The 25,492-nt window shown below is 41.2% G+C and overlaps 1 protein-coding gene and 1 long non-coding RNA gene across 7 annotated transcripts in view; one reads left to right on the plus strand and one right to left on the minus strand.

Annotated features, from left to right (window-relative positions):
- LOC116780657 overlaps window positions 1-22,101 on the minus strand; it is a 29,890-nt gene extending 7,789 nt beyond the window's left edge. For 2 of the 5 annotated variants that reach the window (XR_004354558.1, XR_004354556.1), the window contains exons 1-3: window positions 21,729-22,101; window positions 13,569-13,678; window positions 215-318 (exon numbers count right to left, since the gene is read on the minus strand). This is a non-coding gene — a long non-coding RNA (uncharacterized LOC116780657). Of the gene's footprint in view, window positions 1-202; window positions 319-13,503; window positions 13,679-21,728 lie in introns of all 5 variants that reach the window. The other 3 variants (XR_004354557.1, XR_004354555.1, XR_004354559.1) reach the window with 2 other exon arrangements.
- NTRK2 (neurotrophic receptor tyrosine kinase 2) overlaps window positions 1-25,492 on the plus strand; it is a 208,360-nt gene that overhangs the window by 141,344 nt on the left and 41,524 nt on the right. For both annotated transcript variants that reach the window (XM_032675906.1, XM_032675907.1), the window contains 3 exons: window positions 7,351-7,481; window positions 13,613-13,785; window positions 17,860-18,094. In XM_032675906.1, the coding sequence (XP_032531797.1) occupies window positions 7,351-7,481; window positions 13,613-13,785; window positions 17,860-18,094 (539 nt within the window). The remainder of the gene's footprint in view (window positions 1-7,350; window positions 7,482-13,612; window positions 13,786-17,859; window positions 18,095-25,492) is intronic.

The following is a 25,492-nucleotide window of genomic DNA, read 5'->3' on the forward strand; positions in this document are numbered from 1 at the left end:
ACTGTGAGCCAAGAGTATGGTTTACTCCTTCACAGGCTCGAAAGCTCCATTTACTTTTCATATTTCTTTTTGAAAGGCCACCAGTAAAACACTTCCTCATGTTGAGGTATAACATTATTTCCTTTTCCTTTTAAAATAAGAAGACAAAAAGCAAAGCAGAGAAAAGTACATCAAAACCAAAGCAATCTCCTTTGAATTTCACCTTTATACCCACTTCCACCAGGCTTGAATATGACTCAGTCTCTGAATGTAAGTTTCTTTCAGGTCCTGCTTCTCAGACTGGTGTCCTGAGATGCTTGTACTGGGCTGTGTGTATTTCTGAAAACAGAGATAGAAAAGAGTAAATATTTTTAGTATTTTTATTAGCCCTTCCCCCTCTGCAAGTGTCTATTATATGAGACATGCTACATGGTACTCCCCCATCCTTTGCTGAGTACTTCTGTTTCTATAGCAAAGATCTCTAAAGGTTAGTATCATGCAGTTCATCTTCTGAATTAAGAGAAGGGTGTTGGTGGTGAGATCATAGTCTCCATGGAAGATGGACCAGATTTGCCGCTGTAAAATAATACCAGCAGAGGTTTTATACAATAGCCTTTAAGTTGTACAATCATTAATCGTTTGGAAGAAGTGCATTGAGATTGGCATTTACAAATTAAGTGCATACATATCTGCAAAGGCAGTGTTTTGCCAAAATTCAAATACAGTTTTCTGCTTAAAGCAGATTTAATATACTGTGCTGAAAAGCTTTTAGGAGGCTGGAAGCAGCATAGAAAGAGAAATGCAGGGTGATTAATACCTGCTACTTATTCTGAAAATAGAGGGCCAAATCTAGCTTTCAGATATTCTGATATATTCCAATTGTTTTAACATGTAAAAGATCATTTTTAGGTTGCTAAGGCTTGAAGGCCTTGTGTACCTTAGTTTTAGTATGCAAGGGCAAACTTATGTATGGGTAAACTGTCAATTAATTATTATTTTTTTTCCCGAAGGGTGAATTTAACTCATAAGGCTCATGCATTTAAAACAATGATAGCATTGTTATTGTAATTTATTCTTAAGTAATGTTTATTTGTGTGTAAGGGTCTAACCAAGTATGGCCTTATGTCAAGCTGAGAGAAGGTTGGCCAAATAAACCAAATCAATTACAGTAAAAAAAGAGAAAAATCAAAGGTCTCACCAGAAATCAATTATTAACCCCAAAAGATAGCAAACACTTGAGTTTCAGCCAAGTGAGAAGCGCCATGCAAGCTATAGCAAAATGAGTTTACAACGGGTAAGAGCTATGGTGCTCCTGCTGCTGTGGGCAGTCGGGAGAGGGATGGGCATCTTTCAAGGACCTGCAGCACTGTGTTACATAAGGAAGCCTAATTCTAACCCAGAAAGATAGAAATTCTGGGGTTTAAAGTATAGATCCTGTGAGGATTTAAGTTGTAAAAGAAGCAACTGAAAAGTTAAGCTGCAGCAATCACAGATTTATTTGATTTTTCATCAGATGTATCTCCAGGCAAGTAAGAAGTGCGTGCCTGGGAATTATGCCATTCCTGTGATAATCAGTGGTTTGCCTTGCATAAATGCCTTCAGTTCTTCCTGGAAGATCACTTCCTATTCAATTTGACCATTAAATATATCCTTAAGGTCCACTTAGACTCTGATGCCTATGAAAAACCTGTCAAATCACTGATGGCCGCTCAAGGATAACTGTTTTACAACTGCTGAATTAAACTGGGTTTTTTTTCAAAGAAGCAAAAATCAAAATGCTTCAGAAGCTGTATTTGCACAGGTAATGTGGCAAGGCCCAAGTGCCTTTCTGGCCTCATTCTGGATCCTCCATACTCAGTTTTCTATAGCCTGTACCAGGACCTTTCATTTAGAGTAGAGTACCTGGGGAGCACATGTAAACATGCTGTTTATTTGTTTGTACCTACAACATGTGGGCACCAGTCTTGCATGAGCATTTGTTGCTGCTATATGGTAAAAATTAAACAACAATAGCACTACACAAAAATATATATAGAATAATAAGTAATGAATGTTGTATGTGATAAATACTTCAAATAATCAGAAATATGCAACTGAGCTGGCCTACTTCTGGACCCAGGCAAGGCTGACAAGTTAAAAGGTTATAAAAGGTTACCAGGAAAAAAAAGGCGTTGTTATTGGCTTTTATTGCCATGTTAGAGAGTAGATACTTCAACGTGCCAAAATTTCTATTCTGGCAATAGCTTGTAGAAACTGTAGAGGTGCTGCTAGTGCATAACCAGATGGCCATCAGTCTAGACTTGCTCTCTGCTCTTCACAGTGATTTTGTATCCTTCTGCTATGGGATTCCATCAGAAATTCCACCCCCCCTTTTATGTGGATGAGAAATGCTGTACAGATTTGGAATACTATCTAAACAATCACTTGGCCATTTACACCTGTTTTTTCTAGCAAGATCTTAGAAATATTTGAGTCTTCACAATTGCAATAGAAATAGTGGGAAAAGAAATTAAGAAACCTGCAAAATGTCTTTCTATGGCACCTCATGTCACATCACAAGCTAAGTCTTTTCTATGACTACTTTTTTCTTATGCAACTGTGAGTATGTTTATAATATTACCCTGCCTGTTCGCTTGGCATCTTGAAGGTCTTCATTCTCTTCTCGGAGTCCTGGCACAACAAATTTCATCAGGACTGTTCCACATGTATACTGCTAGCAAAATTTTGGACAGTATTCTCAAAAGCAGACTCAGGAGATGATTTAAGTGGGCATGTAACACAACAGGATTTTCTGGTGTTGGTAGTTCAGTGAAGGGTGATGGTGGAGCCTGTCTGCTGTGGCTCTTAGCGTCCATCAAGCAGTGAGACTGTGTTTCAGGCTCCCCCTAAATCTTCTCTGCTGTTCTCATGAGGCATGTGGGAACACATTTGAGACTTACAGCACTTATGGTGTTGTAATTGGGTGAGGTGTTCTAGATGAGACACTGTCATGCATACCACATAACTGTGTAATTTTTGTGCTCTTTAGGAAACCCAGCCTTAAAAGGACTGGCATAATATATGGATGTGCAGAGATACAAGGAGCTGATTTTGTGTTTTTATCACAACCCTGTCAAGAGTGATTAAAGAATGTGCCTTCCAGTTAGGAAAAACAACTGGAAACAACTTATTTTAAAAGGTTGTTGAAAATATTCCAGAGAAAAGTCATGAAAACAACTGGAGAGGATGTTTTCTTGGGAGGAGGGACTTCTGTCTCTTTGCCTCTCCAAGAAGAGTAAGAAGAGTGTTGATTATGTGTGTTTAATACCAGATCTTAAAAGGCTGCTGAGCTATTAGAGGAAGTCTCCTGGAGCCCAAGGGAGGTGCAAACCAGACAAGTTAATGATTAAGAGACAAAGAAAAAGGCATGCATTTTTATTAGCAATGAAAATGATTACACATTAAAACAAGTGGATAGTTCAGACTTTCAAATCAAGACTGGTGCAGTCACTTTCTGGAGGCAGTCTTCTGCTAAGCACAAGTCATTTAGCTCAATACTATGCTCTGTGCAGTGTAGAAGGTCAGCTTAGGTGGGGTAATGGTCACATATGGGGGTAAAAAGACCTATTGTTTGTGACCGAGGGGAAACACTTTTACTCTGTCACGTTGAATTTTTTAATTATGGGCAGAAAGTTTTTAATAATTTATATGCTAAGTATCCTGCTGTCCATGGCTGGATTCAGTCAATCCAACTCAGTGATTTCAATGTGGTGAGGTGATCCTGAGTTGCCTGTTCTGCTGGGACCCATTCCAGAATGTGGTGTGACCCTCTCTGTTCAGCCTCATCATCAAAGATAGGTTACCTGGGGAGTGCAGTCTTGTGCCTGCAGATATGTTTTGCAGGATAAGGCTGATGCAGCATCTCCAGTGTGACATGATGTTTGCTAGTGAGTGAAATATCTAGAGGTCCAACTCTGTTGGTGGGATGTCTCTGTGACCTTGAAATGAGAAGAGAGACTTTTTCTGCAGTATGCTCCCTATTGCCTTTTGATTCCCTGCAGTCATCCATGGGAGCTGCCTGCTTCTAAAGGTACGGCTGTGTGGTTATTATTTAACACCACAACCTCTTCTCAGCATTTACCCTTCTTTAATTTGTTGTCTTGCTTCATATTCTATATTTCATTTCTCTCTGAAGTGTTTCAACTCAGCTTTTAGCTTAATGGAACATATTTTTTGCAGTAATCAGTCAAGATTTTAAATCAGAGATGATACGCTCTTAAAAGTACAAATAGCAGGTCAAGTGCAATTTCCATTTAGAATCAAAAGGAGGAAAATATATAGCTGCCATTTGAATGTTTGTCTGTGTTTGCCTATGAGACAATGTTGTGAGATGACTTCTTTGTTTATTCCACCTCTTTGGCCAAATTCTACTTTTTTTCCTTCAGTGTAAATCCAAGATAATCTCTTGAATGTCAGCAGAGAGAATTTGCTTTATCCTGACACTAACTGAAATCAGATTTTGACCTGAATTTTCCAGTGCATCTGCTGCTGCAATATCCTCCTACTGAAGATGGTGTCATTATGACTGGGGCCCTGAGTTTGCTAAATGGATCTTTTCCTTAGCTCATATAACCATCACATCTTATGTGTTTGATTTACTTACATTGTTCTTACATTTAATCTCTGCCCATTTAGTCGTATTTACTGTCATTTTTTATTTGTTTAGTTACACAATGCAGCTCAAAAAGGTTACAGGGGTGGATAGAGCGTAACAAGTTAAAATGCATTCTGTGCAGACCTCCTCTGCACCTTTCTGTGTCTCAGTTTTGACGGTTTGGTTTACAGGAGGGATTGTTCAGTCAAATGCTTGGCTTATATAAAAGTATTTAACAGCAGCTGTAAGTGTACTGCAGAGAAGTATTTGATATGGTTTTTATTTGGTTTTGCTCTATTGTCCTTCAGGAGCTTTACAAAACCCCCCTTTGTACTGCTAGGGCCAACATTTGGGTAGGATGGGCTCAAAATGGAGAGGACCCACACAAAATTCAGACTCAGTTCATCACTGAGTCTTTGACAGCTGCGGAGAGAACCAAGTGAAAAACTGCCTTTACTGGAATTTTCCTACTGATGCCAGTAGGACAAGTTCTCAGCCCCGTTCCCTGTCTCTAGCATTTGTGCACTTTTTAAGATGGTAATACTGGTAACATGGAACTGAACTTTTCTTTCTGGGAAAGGAAGAGAGACATTCTTCTGGCACTACTGGTAAAGCAGAGGGTAAGAGAATTCCCCAAGAGACGGGGTTGGATGAGAAGTTTTTCAGGGGATAGGAACTAGCCCTCATTTAATAGCGATTATTTTTAAAGCACAGGTCACAAGATATGCCACACTCCAGAGCTCAGGTGGCATGCCAGGGCAGCAGTTCTACCTCTGCCAGTCTGTGTTATGACCAGTATTAGTAGAGGCAACAGATACTGGTTAACTTCTGTCTCTGGGGGAAAAAGGTGTGTTTTGGTTCAGACCTATCTTGTGCTGACTGCATTTTCGGCTTTACTTGCAGAGCCAGTACTGAGGAGGAAGTGAACATAGAAAACAATTCCTGATGACTGCAGGGGAGCTGCTAGGGTAGCTGGCCAAACAAAGCATACCCATATAAATGCATCTCCACAACAAAACTTAAGCTTATGCTAGACCGGAGTTTGACAAAAGTGAAAAACATAAGTATCATGAAGTCTTATTTCATGTATACCTGGCTATTAATGAGACGTGCCCTCTTCCAGAAGACTTGAGATTGGAGGAGGAGGCTGGCAATGCTCCACCCTGCAGCCACCATCTGCAGGGACAGCAGTGAGCCTTGGTGAGTCTGGTGTGCTGCAGGGAGAATCCAGCTTTCCTCATGCTATACGCAGGCTATGGAGGGCCTGCTTACACGCTGATGAGAGGTTTCTGGCGGGTACCAGCTGGGTCTGGTGGAGATCTGCTCCTTGGGTGTGCTGCCCGCCTGACAGACTCCTGATGGATTTCTCACTTTTCGAGCTTGCTCCAACACCAGGTTCCCCTCATGTGCAAGCATGTGAATACAAAGTGTATTTACGTGCAGTGCTCTGGTTTTACGTGTCTGTAGGCTTAGGATGTGGGACACACATATTTTTCTCTTGTAGGCTGTGGTCCTTTTCTCCAAATGCTGGTGATAGGAATAGGGATAGGCTGTGCCATTTCTCCCCACTGTTGTTACCACCAGCACTCCATTTTCCATCTTTTAGTCATGGAGGTAAGGTGTTTTTTGTACAGGTGATCACCCACTTTGGAACAGATTTGTGGCCAAATATGGTGACTGCATCTGCATAGATCCTAAATTATTGGCAGGGTTCAGTACTGCAGTTAAGCAGCCAAGGTAAGATTCAAACCCTAGCAGAAGCCAGCTTGATGCCTGTGCACCCCAATTTAATTCACTGTGTCTAGGATTTAAGTTGCAAATAGGCCTTTTCCAGGCAGGGGTTAATTCCAGTGTTTGCAAAGGCAGCTAAGTGCACTGAGGTTCAATTCATCAGTAGATTCTGTCTGTTTTGTACAGATTCAGCAACACAAGCTGTCCATCCAATTGGCAGCTAAACCGCTTCACTGAGCTTGAACATTGCAAACTGATAATGTATTGTACAAAATTTAGTACAGTCTCTTAAATATTAAAGGTTTTAATGGAAGCTTTTGCTGAAAGGAGAATGTAAAATAAGTTGAAAAGCTTGAGGACTTCAATGAAGTTTCTGTCCACTGTGTGGACTAAAACCTTTGTCCATCTTTTCTTTTACTTCAGAGTAATACTGTAGATCATGTTTGCGAGAATAAAATTTATCTTATTGTAACTATATATAGCACTGAGAAGGAAAGCAGTTGAACAAGTGGTAAGTAAACCAGAGTAATAAGTTGCGTTTAGTTAAAAGAGGGCACATTTGGTTTTCTTGGATTAGCTTTATTTTAAAACTTTTTGGCTTTGGACAAGAGTTCTGTTATTGTTAAAGGCACAAAATTAGAAGAGGTGTGAGAAAGGTTTGCTTTATTTTCTGATTAATTTTCTTAATTTTTTTAAAAAAACAGCATTGGCTCCTATGTGTTGCTCTGCAGCAGTCCTCCTAACACGATGATAACTGACTTTTTCCCAGGTGACTCTGAATTCCACGTCTTCTTATCCAGCAAATGTGCTACCCTCCAACTATAAATATTTAAGCTCAGTCTTTTTGCACAAAGCACTAATAAATGGCACATGGGGACTTTGATTCTTTCCACAGTACGCACCCTACTTTACAGGCAAGCTTGTCTCCATCTGGTTGTAAGCACGGACTCCGTCCCATCCTGGCCTTGCCACTCCTTTCTGACCTCCATTTTGTCTTCTTTTCACAGTTGTGCATCACATCAAGCGCCACAATATTGTTCTCAAAAGAGAACTGGGAGAAGGAGCCTTTGGGAAAGTGTTTCTGGCAGAATGCTATAACCTGTGTCCTGAGCAGAGCAAGATCTTGGTGGCAGTGAAGGTAAAAGAATCTAGGGTTTCCATTACTAATTCATGGTTGCAACTAATACTATTTTATTTGTAATTTATCATCTTCACCTATTCCATAATACAGTGTAACTGTTTTGATATGTGTGGAAAAGTTCACAAGGCTAATTGAGTGTTAAGAGAATGCAGTATTTGATCTAGTTGTGGATTATAAAATGAGATCTGAATCTTATAAGAAAAAGGAGGAAAACAGATTGTGTCACAAGGGGGCAAAATCTTTTATGATCTATCTAGAGTACAATTAGTGAAAAATAATGTCTAGATCATTAAAAATACAGGTGACATATGTGTTATGTGTCTAAAAAAGTAATCTATTACTAGCTAAGTGAATAGGTTGTGTATAATTTCTAGGCAAAGAATGCCTTTCTTTTTCAGGACTATGACATTCTTCAAGTCAACAACTGAAATTATCTGAGGGTAATTGTCATTAATATAGCTACCAGGAATATTAAAACAAACTTGTGAATAGTATTGTCATGTACTGTTAAACACTGGCAGTATGGAAATCCAAAAGTCATCATATGTCAGACCTGGAGGAGTGATTCTTGATTATATACAGCTCCAATCAATGATCCCGAAACAAAGTCCAAAGGATGAGGAAAATGCATGAAAACATGTTTGGAGTTTCAAGTATACAGACAACTTTTACATTTCTGACGGGGGGAAAAAAAGATTTGTCTGATTCTCCTAAAAGGCAAAGAGCACCCGCTATGTTGGGAATCTACCAAGGATTAAAAAGATTTCAAGGTTGATCTCAGAGCTTGGAGACCAAGCCTACTTCACTGCACCAAGTCTTTTCATCCCCCTAAAATTCAAGAGTTCAGGTTGGCTGTTGATCTCAGCTCAGGATGTAGCTAGAAAACAATATCGGTGAAATTACTCTCTCAAAATTTGCAAAGTTTCCCTGGAAACAATCTCTTATCTCCATCTGTAGTGTTCTGCCAAAAACTGAACAAGGTGTCCAGCATTTGAAGTATCTCATTAAATGCAGGTGGAATAGATGTTTGGAATTTGAGCTGTGCCTAGGGGAAAATAATTTTATCTGACCAGTCACAGTTAGGCAACCATGTGTACATGGAAGAAACCATACAGTAAAAGAAATGGAATAGATCATATTTTTGAATTTGGTAACAAGAAGTAGAGTTTTGGACCTGACAGTGAGAGAACATGAAAGGAGGATAGACCTGTAGAGTGATCAATCAAAAATAACACTTTTTTGGGTTTGCCAGGGTTACAGTCTTTATGATAGTTGGGAGTTGTTCAGTCATGTTGACTTGTGAGAAAAAATTAAGCCCTGAAGGGATATAGTATAGACATAGGGAGAAAGCAAGAGATAGGAGATGACAAAACTAGATCTGAATTAATTTTCTATTGTATTTTGGTGAAACTACAGTGGAAATTACCTTTCCTCTATCACTTTAGGGAACTCCTTGATAGCAAAATAAAAATGCTTCTATTCACTTGCTTCGTTTCAAAGTCCTGACCAAATGGAGCCTAGCACTTCTGCTATTCAATGCTGCACTGCACTTCCTCTCTGCATAGTTCAAAAGGAAAAGCATTCAGCCTTTAAAGATAGAGATGTCTCCATGGATTTAGATGAGAAATTTGTCAGTTTTCTGGACAAGTTGCCATACCTTCTTCTTTTTTTTTTTTCTTTTTTTTTTACCAAATCCACTCTTAGTAGTGTCCTTAATAAACATCTTGCGGGCAGCTATGAGAAGAATTATCTCTGGGGACAGGTTATGCCCATTTTATGTTTCTGCCATTGGCTCTTAAAGACATGACTCTGGCTGCTGTCAAAGAGCAAATTTTTTGGTGAACTGAGCCACTGGATTGATCGTTATGTAAGAGGGGTTAATTGCCTAACACTTCTGTCTTTTCCTATGGTACCAACGTAGATCACAAGTATCCTTCAGTCACAGTGGAGGTCAAGGGATGGGACCTAACCGGAGTGCAGACAGCTATCCAGAGGACTGTGTTTGGACCCCACTGCTGAGCACAGGATTTGGCGGTGTCTTAGCTGTAGTCTTAGAGGAGCAGACTTTGATGCCAGCAGCAACAGCAGCTCCTTCTGACACACAGCAAGGGCTTTAGAGAGCTTTAGCCCATGGGCAAAACCAGAACACATCCATCACCATGACATAGATTTGGTGAGACTAGTGGAATATGTACTTGGTGAGGAGTAAGAGCTAGTGCCAAGGGGATTTCAGCAGCAAGGAGGCACAGTCTCACCTGCACAATGTCCCTCAGGATGCTGGTGGTCCCTGGCAGCTGCCTGTGCCTGCCAGTTGCTGGACAACTGTAAGGTTCATGCCTGACTCTGAGCATCTCTCCTTATAACTCCACATGTTTGCTTCTTCTTTTCAGCCAGCTGGTATCCAAAATGCTGACATGCTGCAGCAAATTATTTAGGAGCTAAGAGGCCCAGAAAACTTTGGGATGATAAAAAAAGATCAGGCTTAGCATAAACAACACAAAGAGCTTGAGCTTTTGCTCCTTGGGAGAGGAGAAAGACAATTCGTTTAAATTAGTTTTGATTAGTTTAGTCTTTTGAGGGCAGCACGAAATGTTTAGAAATGCTTACCATGGGACAAACCCTGTGAGCATGGGCACTGTACTAGCTTTCCCCCATGTGAGTTGCCACATCGTTTCAGCACACTATTTGCTGTAGGCACTTTTAGAGAACAGAAGGTGGAGGAAGGAAAAGTTACTCTTTCCTTGAGAGGCATTTTGCTGTGTCACTGTGGTTGTTCAGGCCTGGCTCAGTGCTGTCTCCTCATAGGATTGGATCCCCAGGCATAATCTCTTAGCCTGTCCAGAGCTGGAAGTGAGGCTGACTGACAAGGCACAGGTTAGCAGCTGCCTCTAGCTCCCTTGGGAGGTTGGAAGGGGATTCACCCTGTTCTGCTCAAGGATAGAGCTCAACTAGCAGACTGCTATGTGCATGAGATCAAGAACATTTCCTTGGCACCCGCACAGGAAAACCAAAGGTTTCCAAATCTTTGGATCTTTATTTCCAAGAAGGTGGAAAACCATCCCTTCATTTCTTGAGGACACATACCACTCAGCTTTGTATGGTGTTGAGGAGCAGTAGCAATGATTTCATAGGGGAAGGCTGGAACAGTAGAAAGGTCATATGTCATGAGAATTTCGATACCAAGTCCTGCTGATGTTTGTGACAACCATATCCTCCTCTTCTTGCTCTGACTTGCCCACGAATGCAGCTTTGCGGTGTCAGCATGGGGTAAGGAGCTGGCAGTTCACACTCTCTACAGAGCACAAGTCTGCACAGACCAGATGGACAAGGACTCTGTAGTGGAGACAAAGCAAGGGGTAGTGGTCCAACTGTCACAATGATGAACTTGGCAGATGTGGAGCTTCTATGAGGGCCGGGAGCTCCCTCATAGGGAGCCTGTCCCTCTTCCTTAATGCTGGCTTGAGTGGCTGGAAAGTACATGTGGTTGAATCTCAGATCCTACTTGGGAACACCTAGTGTCGACTGGTGAGAGTGCTTTGTATGCAGAGCTTTGGCGTAGTTGTCAGTAATGATAATAGTAATTAATATGTCTTTTTCTCTTTTAGTGCTCTTACGGTTTTATTTTGGTTTTATTTTTTTGTCTTGTGCTGAGATCAAGTTAAATGCATTAGTCAATGTCATTTCTAAGTAAATTCTACATACTTACAATTTTTTTCACCTTCCAGTCTCCTCTTTGCCTGACTGTGCCAGCTCTCTCTCATGCATTGCGTCTATTCTATGCACTGCATGAAATAACAAAAATGAGATTTTGCAATGGTGGGTGATAAAAATTCAAGTCACCCCTTGGTGAAATACTGCATGAGTTTCACCTGAATTTTAGACCTTTCTGCATTTTTCTGTTTGACAGAAAATGCAGAATTGCCATGGCAACTGCTCTGTCATACGATAATTTTGCAGTTTCTGTGAGAAACTGCATCTTCTCAAATATGCAATATGCCATCCTCACAGGGCATAGCTGTCAGCATTTTTACTGTCCTTCCAGGGAAAGAGCCCACTGGAAAGAGGATCAGCCTCTGTTTCTCCCGGTCAGTTTTTTTCAAGGTTGCTTTTATTTAAAAATTGGTTTTATATGAATTGTTTTTCTAATTCTGTTGAGAGGAATTACAGTCCAATCACTTTATACATTAAACTACCAGAGGAAACTCAAATGACAACAGAATTATTCCCCGTGGTTTCATTACATATAGTGTAGACTGGACTGTGGGTTGGTGCCTGTATCATGTTAAAGCCGCATCCCAGAGCTTGGAAATGTCTTCACTCAGTTCAGACGTGATTGTGTGTAGACCATAGTGGGCAGCAAATTTGATATACATGATATAGCTGTGTATACTGACTTATTGTGCCTAGTGAAGCCTTGACGATGCAATATCCTTTTTGCATCATTATTGGTAAAACTTACAGAAGAAGGATTCTGGGCCTGAAGGCATTTAAGATTCATAAGTCCATCCCTCAGGGAAGGGACAGCTGTGGCATAAGTGATTTCTCTTGCCTCTAGAATCCACAGAGCCTGAAATCCACAGGAAAAAGCCCATGAACTTGGAAGACAGCTATCTAATCTGCCCTGCTCCTTGTTCCCCCATCTGAATCTTGTTGTGGTAGCTTTTCATTTTCAAGACCTGGGGTTGCAGTTTCACAAGTAAAGCAAGTGTTTTTTAATGACAGTCATCTACGAGTCTGTACGTTGCACATGCATACATATAATATTAGAAAAATGGGCAGAATTGTCTCTATGGAACAAAAATCTTGAACAAACCATGACTATTGTAGTTGAAAATTCAGTTTGTTGGTAGAATGATTGCACAGTATCAGTTTGTTCTGTGTCTCTTCTGATGAATGTGGTTGATCCCATGCTCTGTATATTAATTCAGGATGGAAAATAAAGTGACTAGATGGCCAGGAAAAAGCATCTTTGGCTAAAACTTTGCAACTACTTTTGTGTCTTGTCTTCTATTGTATTAAGCCTAGGTATTGTTAAAATCCAGATGTAGAGAGCCCAGACAGCAGTTTCTGTGAAGAATAATTTGTGAACATTGGTAACTTGCCATCTTTCCTTTGCAGTTTTAAAAATATTGTTTGAACTATTATAGTGCAACCACTATACCACTTGAATATAGAGTCTATTAGTGGTTTATTGCCAATTGTAATTATTCCTCATTTAACTGGTGTCAGAACTTCCTCTTTTTTTGGTGCATGAAAGTGTTGCTTTGCTCATGAACTGTATTCTTAAGAAGAAATCTGAAACAGCCTGTGTTTGACAGTTTAATTAATATTATTTCATTATACAACATTTAAGCCTCCTATTTGATCCAGTGTTGATATATTTCCTTCAAAATTAAAATGTGCAAGAATTTAGAGCTATATAAATAAAAAGAGGTGAGAAAAAGTGACACTCCAAAATTCTGATCTGCATCTGCCTTCCTCTCTGCCTATCACTTCAAGAGTGATCCTGCAGTTACTTATGCCTAATTTTAAGCATGTGAATAGGTTTACAGAACTTCAAAGGAGTTTCTGGCTCAGGTTGTAAGTTCCGATCCAGGGACATAAGCTTGTGTAAATCTGCCTAATGTGTAGCACACCATAGGGGCTAACAGCAACAGCGACGTTAATAATACATAAAGAATACATCTATGTTACCACCAAGTATTTTAAACAAGCAGAGTTTTATTTTAAGGAACTAACAAGAAAGGTAAATGCAAACAGGATACTAGGGGTTCCATAAGTTAAATGCTAAAGCATACAAACCAGCTGTGTATGAGTATATTTTTGGATGAGATCAGTTTATTTGCTCTGTGTTTGGAAAACACTTGCCACAGCAAGAGCATGAGTATTCCTACATCCTCTTACAAGAAAAAATGTTGTTTAGGATAACATGTGGCAGGGGAATGAAAACTGTACTGCCATTTTTTAATTGCACTTAAGGATCATATCTGCATTTCTAAAAGAGTTATTAAGAAAATACTTCATCCTCTGTGCTGTAGAATGTCCGTATCTTACCCTTACAGTGCTGTCCTACATGTTCCCTACCTTCTGTGAACATCTGTCCTTTACATTTTCATTCTCTCCATCAGACACTGAAGGATGCCAGCGACAATGCTCGCAAGGACTTCCACCGTGAGGCAGAGCTGCTCACTAACCTGCAGCATGAGCACATTGTCAAGTTCTATGGTGTCTGTGTTGAGGGTGATCCGCTCATCATGGTCTTTGAATATATGAAGCATGGAGATCTTAACAAATTCCTCAGGTAAACCCATGAACATATATTGTGCTACTGAGCCAAAAGTGGGCAGAAAAGGTAGGTGTTATTGGTACTTAATGTAAAATTAACTACTACCACTGGCAAATATTGACATCTAGGAGTATAAATTGTGTGACTCTTGTCTTCTGTACTGGGATGTGGGGCTCTGTCTCTTTGCCTGTTTGGAAGTACCATTAAGTCAAGCCTTATGCTTTTTACCAAACAAATGTGAACCAAAGAAATATTGTTTCCAGTATATTTCAGTGTATTCTGAAATGTTTGGTTATAAATCCTACAGTAGGAATCATTTTCTTGCAGGCTTTCTGATAGCACTTGGAAGATCCCACTCAACACCTATCACTATCTGTAGGCGTCTAAGAGCTTTTGAGGTCTAAACCCTTTTCTCTTCTCTCTTCTCAGTGTTTTGGAAAGACTACCATAAGTCTACAGCAAAAAAAATGTGAGCCATGGAAGCTTCTGTGAATTGGAAAATGCTGCATCTTGGGGTCTGGATTAGGGCTTTATTTCATAAAACAGGAATATGCATCAGAAATTGAAATTTGACAGTAAAGCAGTCATAAATAAATAGATGATACCTAAGATTCACAATAATAGGTAACTTATGAACCCAGAAGTTGTGAACAGAGGCTTCATATATATACTATTTCCACTAGCCTGCATTCATTCACATAAAAACAAGCAGTTAAGGCATAGCTTTTGCTACTATATTAAAAATATAAGGGACTGTTGTTTCAGCGCATTCTATGTAATTTTCATCAAAATATATCCCAAAGACATTTCAACATACAGAGGTCTCTCCTGCTGAAGACAACTAGAAGTTACCACCACTTTGGAAAGATATCTGTAACAAAGCTGTAAAACAATCAAACCTGATGTCCCTTTAAGTGTGTTCATGTTTTCTGTCTCGTTGAAATGACTAGTGATTACTAGTGTCACCATATATGCACTTTCGGTAGTCTATGTGAAACAAGTTTGCTGTCTTTCTGATCTCTTGAACAAATAGCCACATCATAAAAACCAGTGACAAAAACTAGCATGCTCCCTTATTGGCAGGGCTGACAAGTTTGGCCTGGAGACTGGGTTCTGAACTGGGGATGCAGAGCAAAGACTGCTACTTTTCCCAGACTGATTGTCTCTCTGGCAGAGGATTTAAATATATTTAAGAATTCAGGGCATTTATATTGGCCTGATTGGTCTTCTGCTGTGAATCAGAAGTTTGGGGAAACTGCAATTTCCCTAGATGCCATTCCAGTATGTTTACAGAACACTGAATTTCCATTAAAAGAAGCCAGATTCTCAGCTGATGAGAAATAATTTCTTATTTCATAAGAAATACTTAAGCTTTGATTCTTTTTGATTGGCCTTTTCTTACCTTTTAGCTCTGATTTTGAATTATTGTACAGAAAAGTAGTTCAGCAGACAGTATATTTCCTACATAAAATGATTATACTGGGACAAGCTGTTAAACCTCTGCTCCAGTTTGTCCTTCCTCTCATATTTGCTGCAGCTTGTGCTGCAGACCACAGGTTTGTAGCAAAGCGGGCTGTAATAGCCTGTATTTCTTACCCTGCAGCGCCGCCAAAGGCTGTTGGGGAAAAACTGATCCAAAAGTTTAACCCAAATGAGTCTGGCTGTCTGCATGCAGCCAAAGGCTGTGTAGGTCTAGGACTAAAGCCTCAAAGTCATGCCTGCCCAGTACTTGTTCTGACTATTGGAGTCTATTGTCGCTGCAGAGAATATCTCTGTCAATGTTCCTGGCTGTTGTAGACACTGAGGATCACCTCATTTATGACCAGCACCAAGAGAACAAGCAAGGTGGATGGAGCATTAGGAATTAGCTAAAAGTTTCATTAGACACAGACCATGTTCTCATGAAGGCTAGCAAAATGTGATGAGTTCTCTAATTTAGCTACTCAGAGTTTCATGTCTGAGAACAGTCATTAAAAAATCCATGCATGATAAAGGTACAATGTGTTTCAGTAGGAATTTGCCTGTGAGTTTTAGTTGGAGATTTCTTATCCTCCCATTTATTCCCCTCTACCAACCACACCAGGTGAGTGGCTGTATGTACATACCCTGTGGCAGAGAACTGGCTTTGCCTGGTACCAGATGCAGTCCCAGCAGTGCTACACACCCTCCATTTTCTTTTGTGTCACTTTTCTCATTAAATTCTTCCCTTGGGCAATTTTAATATCATGTTTCTGATAGGTAGTGTCAGAACTGATCTCACAGATTCGATTAATTTGCAACTCTTTTCCAAACTCCTGCACCCTTCCCTTAGAGATAAATTAAGGCCTCACCTCTGTTGATTAGGAAGGCAATTCTCTGAAACTCCCCTTTATAGGAAGGAAGGGCTTTGAGAGGAAATAAAAATCAGTTCTAGAGCATTTTTCAAAAGCAAAAGTTGATGAGGGAAAAAGAGAGGTGGTCTCTTAGAAAGAATAGTCTTCCGAAAAGGAATAAAAAAGGCTTCTGAAAACACAGAAAAATTGAATGAAAGCGAAAGGGTATTCAGAATATTATAAGCTGTATCAAATGAAGAATGATTGCCAGATGATCCTGCTAATTGGATAAGGATTAGCTAGTAATTCTTACTGTAAAATGTTGTGCATATAGTATCTTCAAGATACTAGGATGTACATGCGTTTCAGAGCTAACATAGTTAAGACGGGTGAAGCACATGTGTCCCAGTACTTTGCTGGGCCTTTCTAATGCAAAACATCTCTGTTTTTTCTGGAGTGCATAGAAGTATTCTCCTTAATCAGTTGATTGTTGCATCTTAGAGACTTGCTAGTTTGTATTTCTGAAACTGTTTTTTTGGTGTTTCGAATAATGTGTGTTTTGTGTCCTCATCCTATCCTCAGGAATTCCCATCTCAGATAGGACTCACCCTTGGTGATGAAATAAGCAAAAATTCTTTCCTGCTGTGCATTTGGATAGGAAACTAGAAGTATAAATCTAAGATTGCTGCCCTTGTTTCTCAGAAGGAAGTGAACTTTTTCTTCTTAAAGAAAAGATGGAAGGGGTCAATGTCATGTCTCCCTCTAGAAATCAAGGCATGCCAGTCATAGGAAAGGTGATGCTATGCATGCCACTTCATTACCTTTCTTTCCCTCAATTGTCTTTCACACTTATAGTGTTACTAAACAGGTGTTTTTGTCAGCCTTTCTCTGGATTACTAGATTGGAACAGGAGAAAGGTGGTGTTTTCTGACAGATGGGTATTATTGTGAACACATGTGCCTTATTTCCTTGAGTAATACATATCCTATTGTGTAAGGCTCTTCACACCACCTATGTTTCCCAGAATGAAGGAAACAGCAAATGAAAAAAGCCAAGATACAATATTTTCCCTATTTCACCAAGGAATTTCTAGCCCTTTTGACTGCATTGTGTGGATTTTGATGTCGTGGGATTTAGGTGCTGAAAAAAATCTCCGGAGCAGTTAATTAGGGGTGAGATAAGAAAGGGTTTATTATGCCAAGGCAAAAGATGTTACAAGACGCGCGCAGGCCGTGCCTGAGGTGTTACATTTTATAATACCATCCATCCAATCCCAAATGAGTCCACCCTGTGGCCTTTACTCTGGACCGCCCCAGGTCCACCCCCTGAAAATGGGCCTGGGGTGTATTTTGGGACTCTCTGTTCATCCCATCTTCATCTTCTTCAGAGCACAAAGGGTACATAGTTACCTAATTCTTGACTTCATTTTGTTGTTCAGGCCCTGATATGCTATTCTGCCAACAATCTAGGCCTTGCCTTGACAAAAGACTGAACATTTCTACTGGATTCAGGGGTAGGAGTGATATAGGGAGCATAGAATGGGGTAAGAGGGTTAAGGAATGTGTAAACAAGGGTGCTACAGGGAAAGGGAAAGGGACAAGGGACAAGGGAAGGTTGCTGCTTTTAAAATATACTTATAAAACTTATAAGGTTTACCAATATTAGAAAAATAAAAAAAACATTAGGGGCTTAAGGCATCAATTTAAACTCACTAATGCCCTTTACCTCTCCATTTTACAAGTGGCCTGTCCATTTATCCGCTTGTGTTTTGGTGCAGGGCACATGGACCAGATGCAGGACTGATGGCAGAAGGCAACCGTCCTGCTGAGCTGACCCAATCCCAGATGCTTCACATTGCCCAGCAGATTGCATCTGGTATGGTTTACCTGGCATCACAGCACTTCGTTCATCGGGATCTTGCTACCCGGAATTGTCTGGTTGGTGAAAACCTACTGGTGAAGATTGGGGATTTTGGGATGTCTAGAGATGTGTACAGCACAGACTACTATCGGGTAAGTGAACTGCTGTAATAGGAAATAACCTAGGTCTTGTTCAGTCTTATTGCCACATTGGTGTGACTGATTCTGCTTTTATACTCAACCACCTGTCTGTCAAGTAATTTAGAGGCTGGCATATGGAGAACCTGGTTTTGAGTTAAAAAGTTTTGGTAAATTTGGAGAGTTAGTCAGGGTAAGTTTGTTATGTCTTGTTTTTTATATATGTTGGGTTTTGATTTTGATAATAAATCACAGAAAGGTCTTTTTCTCTGGGCAAAAATTTTGCATTGGCTTTAGTGAAGAAAAAGCAGCAGACAAAAATGAAGAGTTGGTAATCGAATTTGGTTCAACACTTTGAAGTTATTAAAATATGTTCTTAAATATTGCAAAGACAAATGGAAATTTTGACTTTGGGGAGATTTAGAATGTTTCAGTTAACTAGAGAAAGTGTAAGTACTGGACAACAGCATGACCAGTTATTTTACTCAAGAAGAAACTATGTGAGAAATTTTTATACACTCAGCACCTGAAAAGTTGTCATTAAGCTTTTCCTGCCTGTTATGGTTTGAGAGCCTCAAAAATCCAATTCCTTAGTCCAAGCCCCCTCCCACATCTCAACCCAGTGTGAGATGGGTTTTCCAGACACCACACAAGACTCGGAATGGGGGAAAGGGAATACATTACAGTGACTGTACAAATAAATACTACAATACATTATATGCAATCTTAGCTATCTCTACCATGACATAAAAGTATTTACAATGGATCAAATCTCTTCTCCCCTCCAAATAAAAGTCCATGAGGGAAGAAGGAAAAGATCCCTTTCCACTCTCAGAGCAGCAATGTCTCTAAGGCAGCAGGTTCTCTGTTTCTCTCTTCCGTGCAGCAGCTGTAGCTGGATCTCTGCCAGTACACATGCGGGGGGTCTCCTCTCCCCCTCTCAGCTCTTCAGTTCCAATTGAAGGTCTCACCCATGGACTGCCAGCAGGGACAAAACTCACTTCATAACGGGCATATCATGAAGTGCAGGGGCATCTTTGTGGAAGTCCCTTCCTCAGGGGATCTACCTCTGAGTCAGAACGTTAGGGCAGCTTTCAGTTGAAAGTCTTTGCCTCAACCGTTCTATCAGAACTTCTGTGCTCTGATCTCAGGCTGCTAGCTTAGCTTAGCAGCGGCAGCGAGGGGGGCCAACGTCACCCCCTCCGCATTCCTTTAATCGTCCCGGTCCAGCTTTCCAGGACGCCTGAGCTTTTCAGCTCTTTTCTGCAGTTCTGCTGCAGTTTTAGGACTTCCATTCATAGGAATCCATCCTTTCCACTTAGGAAAGGTCACAAAAGGAGTTTCGGGTTTTTGGTTCAGTTTCTTACCCCAACTCCATCTCTGTAGAGCTTAGTTGTGCTCTCTCTGCTGCTGGCTCTCTCTCGGCTCTCTCAGACAACTGTGTGTCTTCCTTGGCTGCATGTTTGTTGCTGCTTCTTCAGTTATCTCTTGGCTCTTAGCCACAATCTCTGGATGCTGCTTCTGCTGCTACTCTTTCTCTGCTCACTCACGGTGTAGAATTCTTTAGCTTTCAGCCACAGGTACTTAGCCCAGCCTTACGCTGTTCCAAGTCCCTACAGCCCCCAGCCAGGGCTGGGGGGGGGGGGGGGGCAGAGGCCCCAAAGGGCTCCGAGCCCCTTCCTTGTGGCTCTACAACATGGCTACTTCTTCAACAACAACTACAACTACCTTCTCTTCCATTCTGCTTGTGATATGTTTATATTTTGCAGAAGCGCTCATTGGGTAAAACTTCAAAACTTCAAGGGTCACCACCCCCTGGGGTTTTACCATTTTATAACTTCAGGGGGAAAACTGTTTCCCCCCACCACACTGCCTTAAGCCAGGGCTTTAGACCTACTTCTTATGGTTGAAAAGTTGTTTTGCAGAGGGTAGGAATAGCTGGTTGCGCTTGTTCATTCTTGCTGGTTTTGCTGAACGTGGTTGCCATAAAATGATGTCTGAAGTTTCCAAAGACCTTCTAGAATTGCTGGGATAAACATAACTGTGTGCATTAATTACTGTTGTTGACACTGTCTTGGTGCTATGTGGCAAGTCATGTAGTTGACAGCATTTGTTGTTTGCTATCACATTTGTAATTTCATGATTGGAACTTAAGCTGTCAGGTGTTTGTAGCTTGGGAAAGGCAATCCGTGGCCAAGCTGTTAATTTACAAACCCTAGAGTTTATCCTGTAAGATAAACTAACTCATCATCTTTAACCACATGTTATGTATCTGCTTCTCACATGACTTGTTGCCAGTGAATTCCTTAGAGATAAAATAAAGACCTCTTTCTTAGCCACTCAATTTGGACTGCTGTGTTAGTAAAGGAGAGCGTCACCTCAGCATCAGTGTTTGTGGGATGTCTGGTGATATGGTTTGAAGCTGGCTCCCTGCCAAGTCTACAAACCTCACCACAAGAAGTCCCCCCCCACCCCCCCAAAACCTCAGGGAGGAGAGGGAGAAAAACAACCAAGAAAACCTGAAACGAGAGAGAGACAGCTAAAGTGATATATATAAATATATTTACACTTATATTACAATTATATACAATTAAAATATATACAATTTCACAAGGGAAAGGGAAGGGGGAAGGGAAAAGGGAACAAAACCAAAATAAAATATATATATATCCCAGTCAGTAGCCCAAGATATAGTAACTAAAGAGTTAGCAAAGAAATATCCCACCACTCTCCTTGGGACAACCGAGAGTTGCTCTGGTACGATCACCGGCAACCTCCGCCTCCCAAGGTCGACAAGGCCCTACCAGGCCTCGCTCCCCAACACGGCAGACTCAACAGCAGGGAACCTGCACCTCCAAGCCGCCGGAAGGAAAGAGGGCGAAGGCCACTCCTCCTTTCTTCTTATAGTCTGGCTTATGTAAAAATCGTAGGGAATACCAGGTAAATCTGGACCCTTCCTTGGCTACAAACTGGTCACGAAGGAAGGCCTAGCCCAAACTACCACATCTGGAAAGAAATTGTCTCTACATCTGGCTGAGCCTGAACAGGGCAAAGGAAACTACACACAAGAATTATTGATGAGTGCTGATTCACTTGACAACTGAGAAGTAAGTCTCCCCTGTTAATGGTCTTTTCTTTCAAAGACAAACCTAGTATTTAGTAAGCATATGATCCAGATTCCTCTTATAAATTGTTATTTTGGAAACTTGGCACTTCGAGTTATTTGATCAATGTAAAACAAGCCTGACTGCACTTTAGAACTTAGAAAAAATATACAGGATGGTAATCAGTACCTCTGTTTGCAAGGACACCAGTGAACACCAAGGGCCAGGGTTTCTTATTTTGCATCTGATTTTGCATATTGCATTTTTACAATACTTGTTGGGACTGAAGGCATTTCTGTTCTGTACTTCAGTGTTTACCATGTTAGTTGTTACACTTTAGAATGAATGTGTATGGTGAACAGTGACTGTTGCAAAGATCTTTACACATATGCACTGCTTATTTTTGGAAAAAAAATAGTAACCCCCTGCTACATAAAAAGCACCTGCAAAAAGGGATAGAAGCTCAGTAATCATAGGGGCTTCCAGGAAACAACTGAGGCCTGACTTAGGTGCATGATAATGTACTGACTCTGGCATCATCTTACCTGCTCATATACCTCTGGATTTAATCCTTGAGTCTTACACATGAGTATTCAAGCAAATCTTCTACCCAGTGAAACATGGATTTAGAACAAGACCCATGACCTGGAGAAAGCAGCAGTTCACCAAAGGAAATTCTGCGTAACCCGGATAGTCCTTCGATACCTCTCAAAAGACCTCGTTCAAGGGGTACACTGCATTTCCCACTGCCTCTTATACAGAATCACTCTCTTCTTTCCTTCTTCTCTCCATCATCATCACTTACTTTTGAGGTCAAGGAGGGATTCTGTGTGGTCCACTATGTAACAAAGGAAAAGGAAGAGGGAGTAGTGCGAAGAGGGTGCAATCATGGATGTGAGGGAGGGAACAAGTAAGGTGGGAAAGGTAAATGTAAAGAACTGTTAGTAAAAGACACAAACATGAATGAAGGGAGAAGGAAGTAAACAAGTGGCAGAGGGGATAATGTAAAATAACACGGCTAAATCCAAGTTGATGGTGTAAGCTTTCAGGGAGATGGTTGGATATGAAACTTCAAGCTGGGTAGTTATTTGTTCTACACAGTAAGAAAAAAAAAAGGATCATTTATCTGGCCTCTCATGTTCCAGCTGGTTCATAACTGGTGCAGAGGAGGGACAGAGCCACAGCCTGCCACACCATCGTATTTCACAGTGATAAAAGTTGGAACTTACAGTTGAGCCTGTGAGGTTTTGGCTTGCCCTGCTTGGGCCATATGTGAGCTGATCAGAGCCTGGTCATGAAATAGTCAAGGCAATGATAACTTCCCAGATGATTGCCTGGAGAATTACATCCATGGCAGGCCTAAGTCAGCGATAATACTGGAATGGCACTGACCTACCATAGCCAGTTGTTTGTAGCAGGCTAAGTCTTTTTAACTGCTCAGGCTTAAACACATACGGAAAAGCAATTAATCCCCAACCCTGACAGCTTTATCTGATGCTTGTTGGAGGGATTTACACAACTCCAAAATGTTCTGCAATAAATGGTTTGGCATTTGTGTTTATTGATACACTGGAATTGGTTTTTCGGGATCTTGCCACCCAGTCATGATGTTAGATTTGCCCAAGATTATTATTTATCACTTGCTTCTGTAAGATAAGGATGATCCCAAGTCATTGTGCACTGTTAGATTGTAAACGACATTATGCATTGAATCAGCTCAGTTCTTGAGAGGTACCTCAGGGAAGACGGGGAGAGAGCTAAGCCTTGGGCTGGGAATGCATGTGATGTGTGGCCCTGATTGCACAAGCTTTCTTCTTTCTCCCCAGTTCTTTTTTCCTTTCTTTTTCATTGGGCAGGAGTCTTGTAGGTGGGGGAAGCCCTGATGTACATGCTAGCATCCACTGTAACAGCAATAGTTTTCAATAATCAGACCAGATGAGCCTGGGGACATGAAGAAACTGCAAAGACTTTTCTTACTCAGAACTGCTGTCCACCCCAGGCCAAAGTAAAACAACTGTCAAATAATTGGTTTGGCCTGTGTGCCAAACAGCTCCAGTGACACTATGCTGCACTGCAGTCCTTGGAGCACAAAGAATCCTTTCACAAAGTTATTTACTTGCAGAGCTTAGGTCTCGGGTTCATTAGGGGCTTTTATTTGTTTTGTTGGTGACTGGTTTTTGTTGTTTGATTCCCAGTCTCCACAGGTCAGAGTTTCCCGTCTTTCGCTCAGATACACAGGTATTGCTTCAAAGCAGCTTTCAGTGCTTTAAAGTATTGATGCTGAATCATGGAAACAACTACTTTGTTATTATTTGTTCTTGCACTCGGAGATAATGTATCAGGGCCTTTTAGTCTTCCAGTTCAGGTTTGCAAGTGGTTGCTTAGTACTTGGTCTTAAAATATTTTCTGCATTTCTTTATCATAAGCAAAAAGCTTAAAAAAAAAAAAAAAAAAAGAAAAGAAAAAAGAAGTCATCTTGTCCAGTCCTTGGAAAAACTCAGCAGGGATATGTTTTAAATATCCAGCCTGGTCAGCCAACTACAGGCTTGAGACAAGATTTTGGATGAAACTGTGATCTCACAAGACTAAGCAAGAGTTTTGCCATTAACTTCATTAGGACCAGAACTTCACCCTTCCACGTTTTTGTTTGTCCAGTGCAGGATAGGGACTCTGTTTCTGATTTAGATTTATGGAGCTCAGTTGTGTAATCCCTGTTTAGTTATTGTATTGCCTTTATGCAACAGCACAAGGAACAGTGGAGAAAATAAGGACTCCCTTCCTCTGCTTGTACAAATCACTCAAAACTCTGTCAAAAGGCTGGGGCTGTTCGTGATGTTTCCATCTTCCTTTAGGCCTAGTTTGCCCTAAACAGCAGAGAGGTTCACAAATTACAGAGTCACAGAATATGCCGAGTTGGAAGGGACACACAAGGATCATCAAGTCCAACTCTAAGCCCTGCACAGCCCTGCCCCTGTTCAACCCCAACAGTCACAGTGCGTGCCTGAGAGTATCATCCAAACACTTCTTGAACTCTGCCAGGCTGTGACTCTGCTGTGACCACTTCCCTGGGGGGCCTGTTCCAGCGCCCAACCACCCTCTGGGGGGAGAACCTTTTTCTAATATCCAACCTAAACCTTCCCTGACACAAAGTCAGGCCATTCTTTTGAGTCCTGTCCCTGGTCACCGCAGAGAAGAGATCAGTGCCTATCCCTCTTCTTCCCCTCACAAGTAAGTTGTAACTGCAGTGAGGTCTCCCCTCAGTCTCTTCCAGACTGAACACACCAAGTGACCTCAGCCTCTCCTCATACGGCTTCCCCTCAAGGCCCTTCACCATCTTTGTTGCCCTCCTTTGGATGCTCTCTAAGAGCTTTATATCTTTCTTCTATTGTGGTGCCCAAAACTGCACACAATATTCCAAGTGAGGCTGCACCAGAGCAGAGTGGGACAATCCCTTCCCTCGACTGGCTGGTGATGCTTTGCCTGATGCCCCCAGGACACGATTGGCCCTCCTGGCTGCCAGGGAACTGCTGACTCATATTCAACTTGTCATCAACCAGAACTCCAGTTTGTTGAGGTACATCCAGGGTTACCCCATTCCAGGTGCAGAATCCAGCACTTTCCATCTGGTTGGTGATTGCCCAGTCCTCTAATTTGTTGAGGTCTCTCTACAGGGCCTCCCTGCCTTCAAGGGAGTCAGCAGCTCCTTCGTGTTTTGTGTCATCTGCAAACTTGCTTAGTGTCCCTTCCAGTCCTGCATCCAAGTCATTTATGAAGATGTGGAAGAGCACAGGGCCTAAGATGGAGTCCTGTGGAACCCCACTAGTGACAGGTCACCAGTCTGATGTTACCCCATTCACTGTTACCCTCTGTGCTCGACCCATGAGCCAATTGCTCACCCACCACATGATGTGTTTATCCAGCTGTGTGCTGGACGTTTTGTCCAGATGGATCCTGTGAGAGACAGTATTGAAAGCATTACTGAAATCCAAAAAGATTATATCAACTGGCTTTCCTTGATCAGCCAGGTGAGTGGCCTTGTCATAAAAGGAAATTTGATAAGCAAGATTTCCGTCTCATGAAGCCATGGTGGCTGTGACCAAAGACTGCATTGTCTTTCAGGCATCTTTCAATACTTTTAGAATAACATTCTTCATAACTTTACCTGACACTGAAGTGAGACTAACAGGCCTGTGGTTTCTGGGGTCCTCCTTCTTGAAATTAGTTTCCTCCACTGCTGGCACAGATGAGGTAGAAGACCAAGAGGATGCAGTTCAGTATAAAGGATGCAGTTCTGAGGATAAAGTATAAA

Source organism: Chiroxiphia lanceolata, chromosome Z (genome assembly GCF_009829145.1).
Source record: "Chiroxiphia lanceolata isolate bChiLan1 chromosome Z, bChiLan1.pri, whole genome shotgun sequence".
Lineage (NCBI taxonomy): Eukaryota > Metazoa > Chordata > Aves > Passeriformes > Pipridae > Chiroxiphia > Chiroxiphia lanceolata.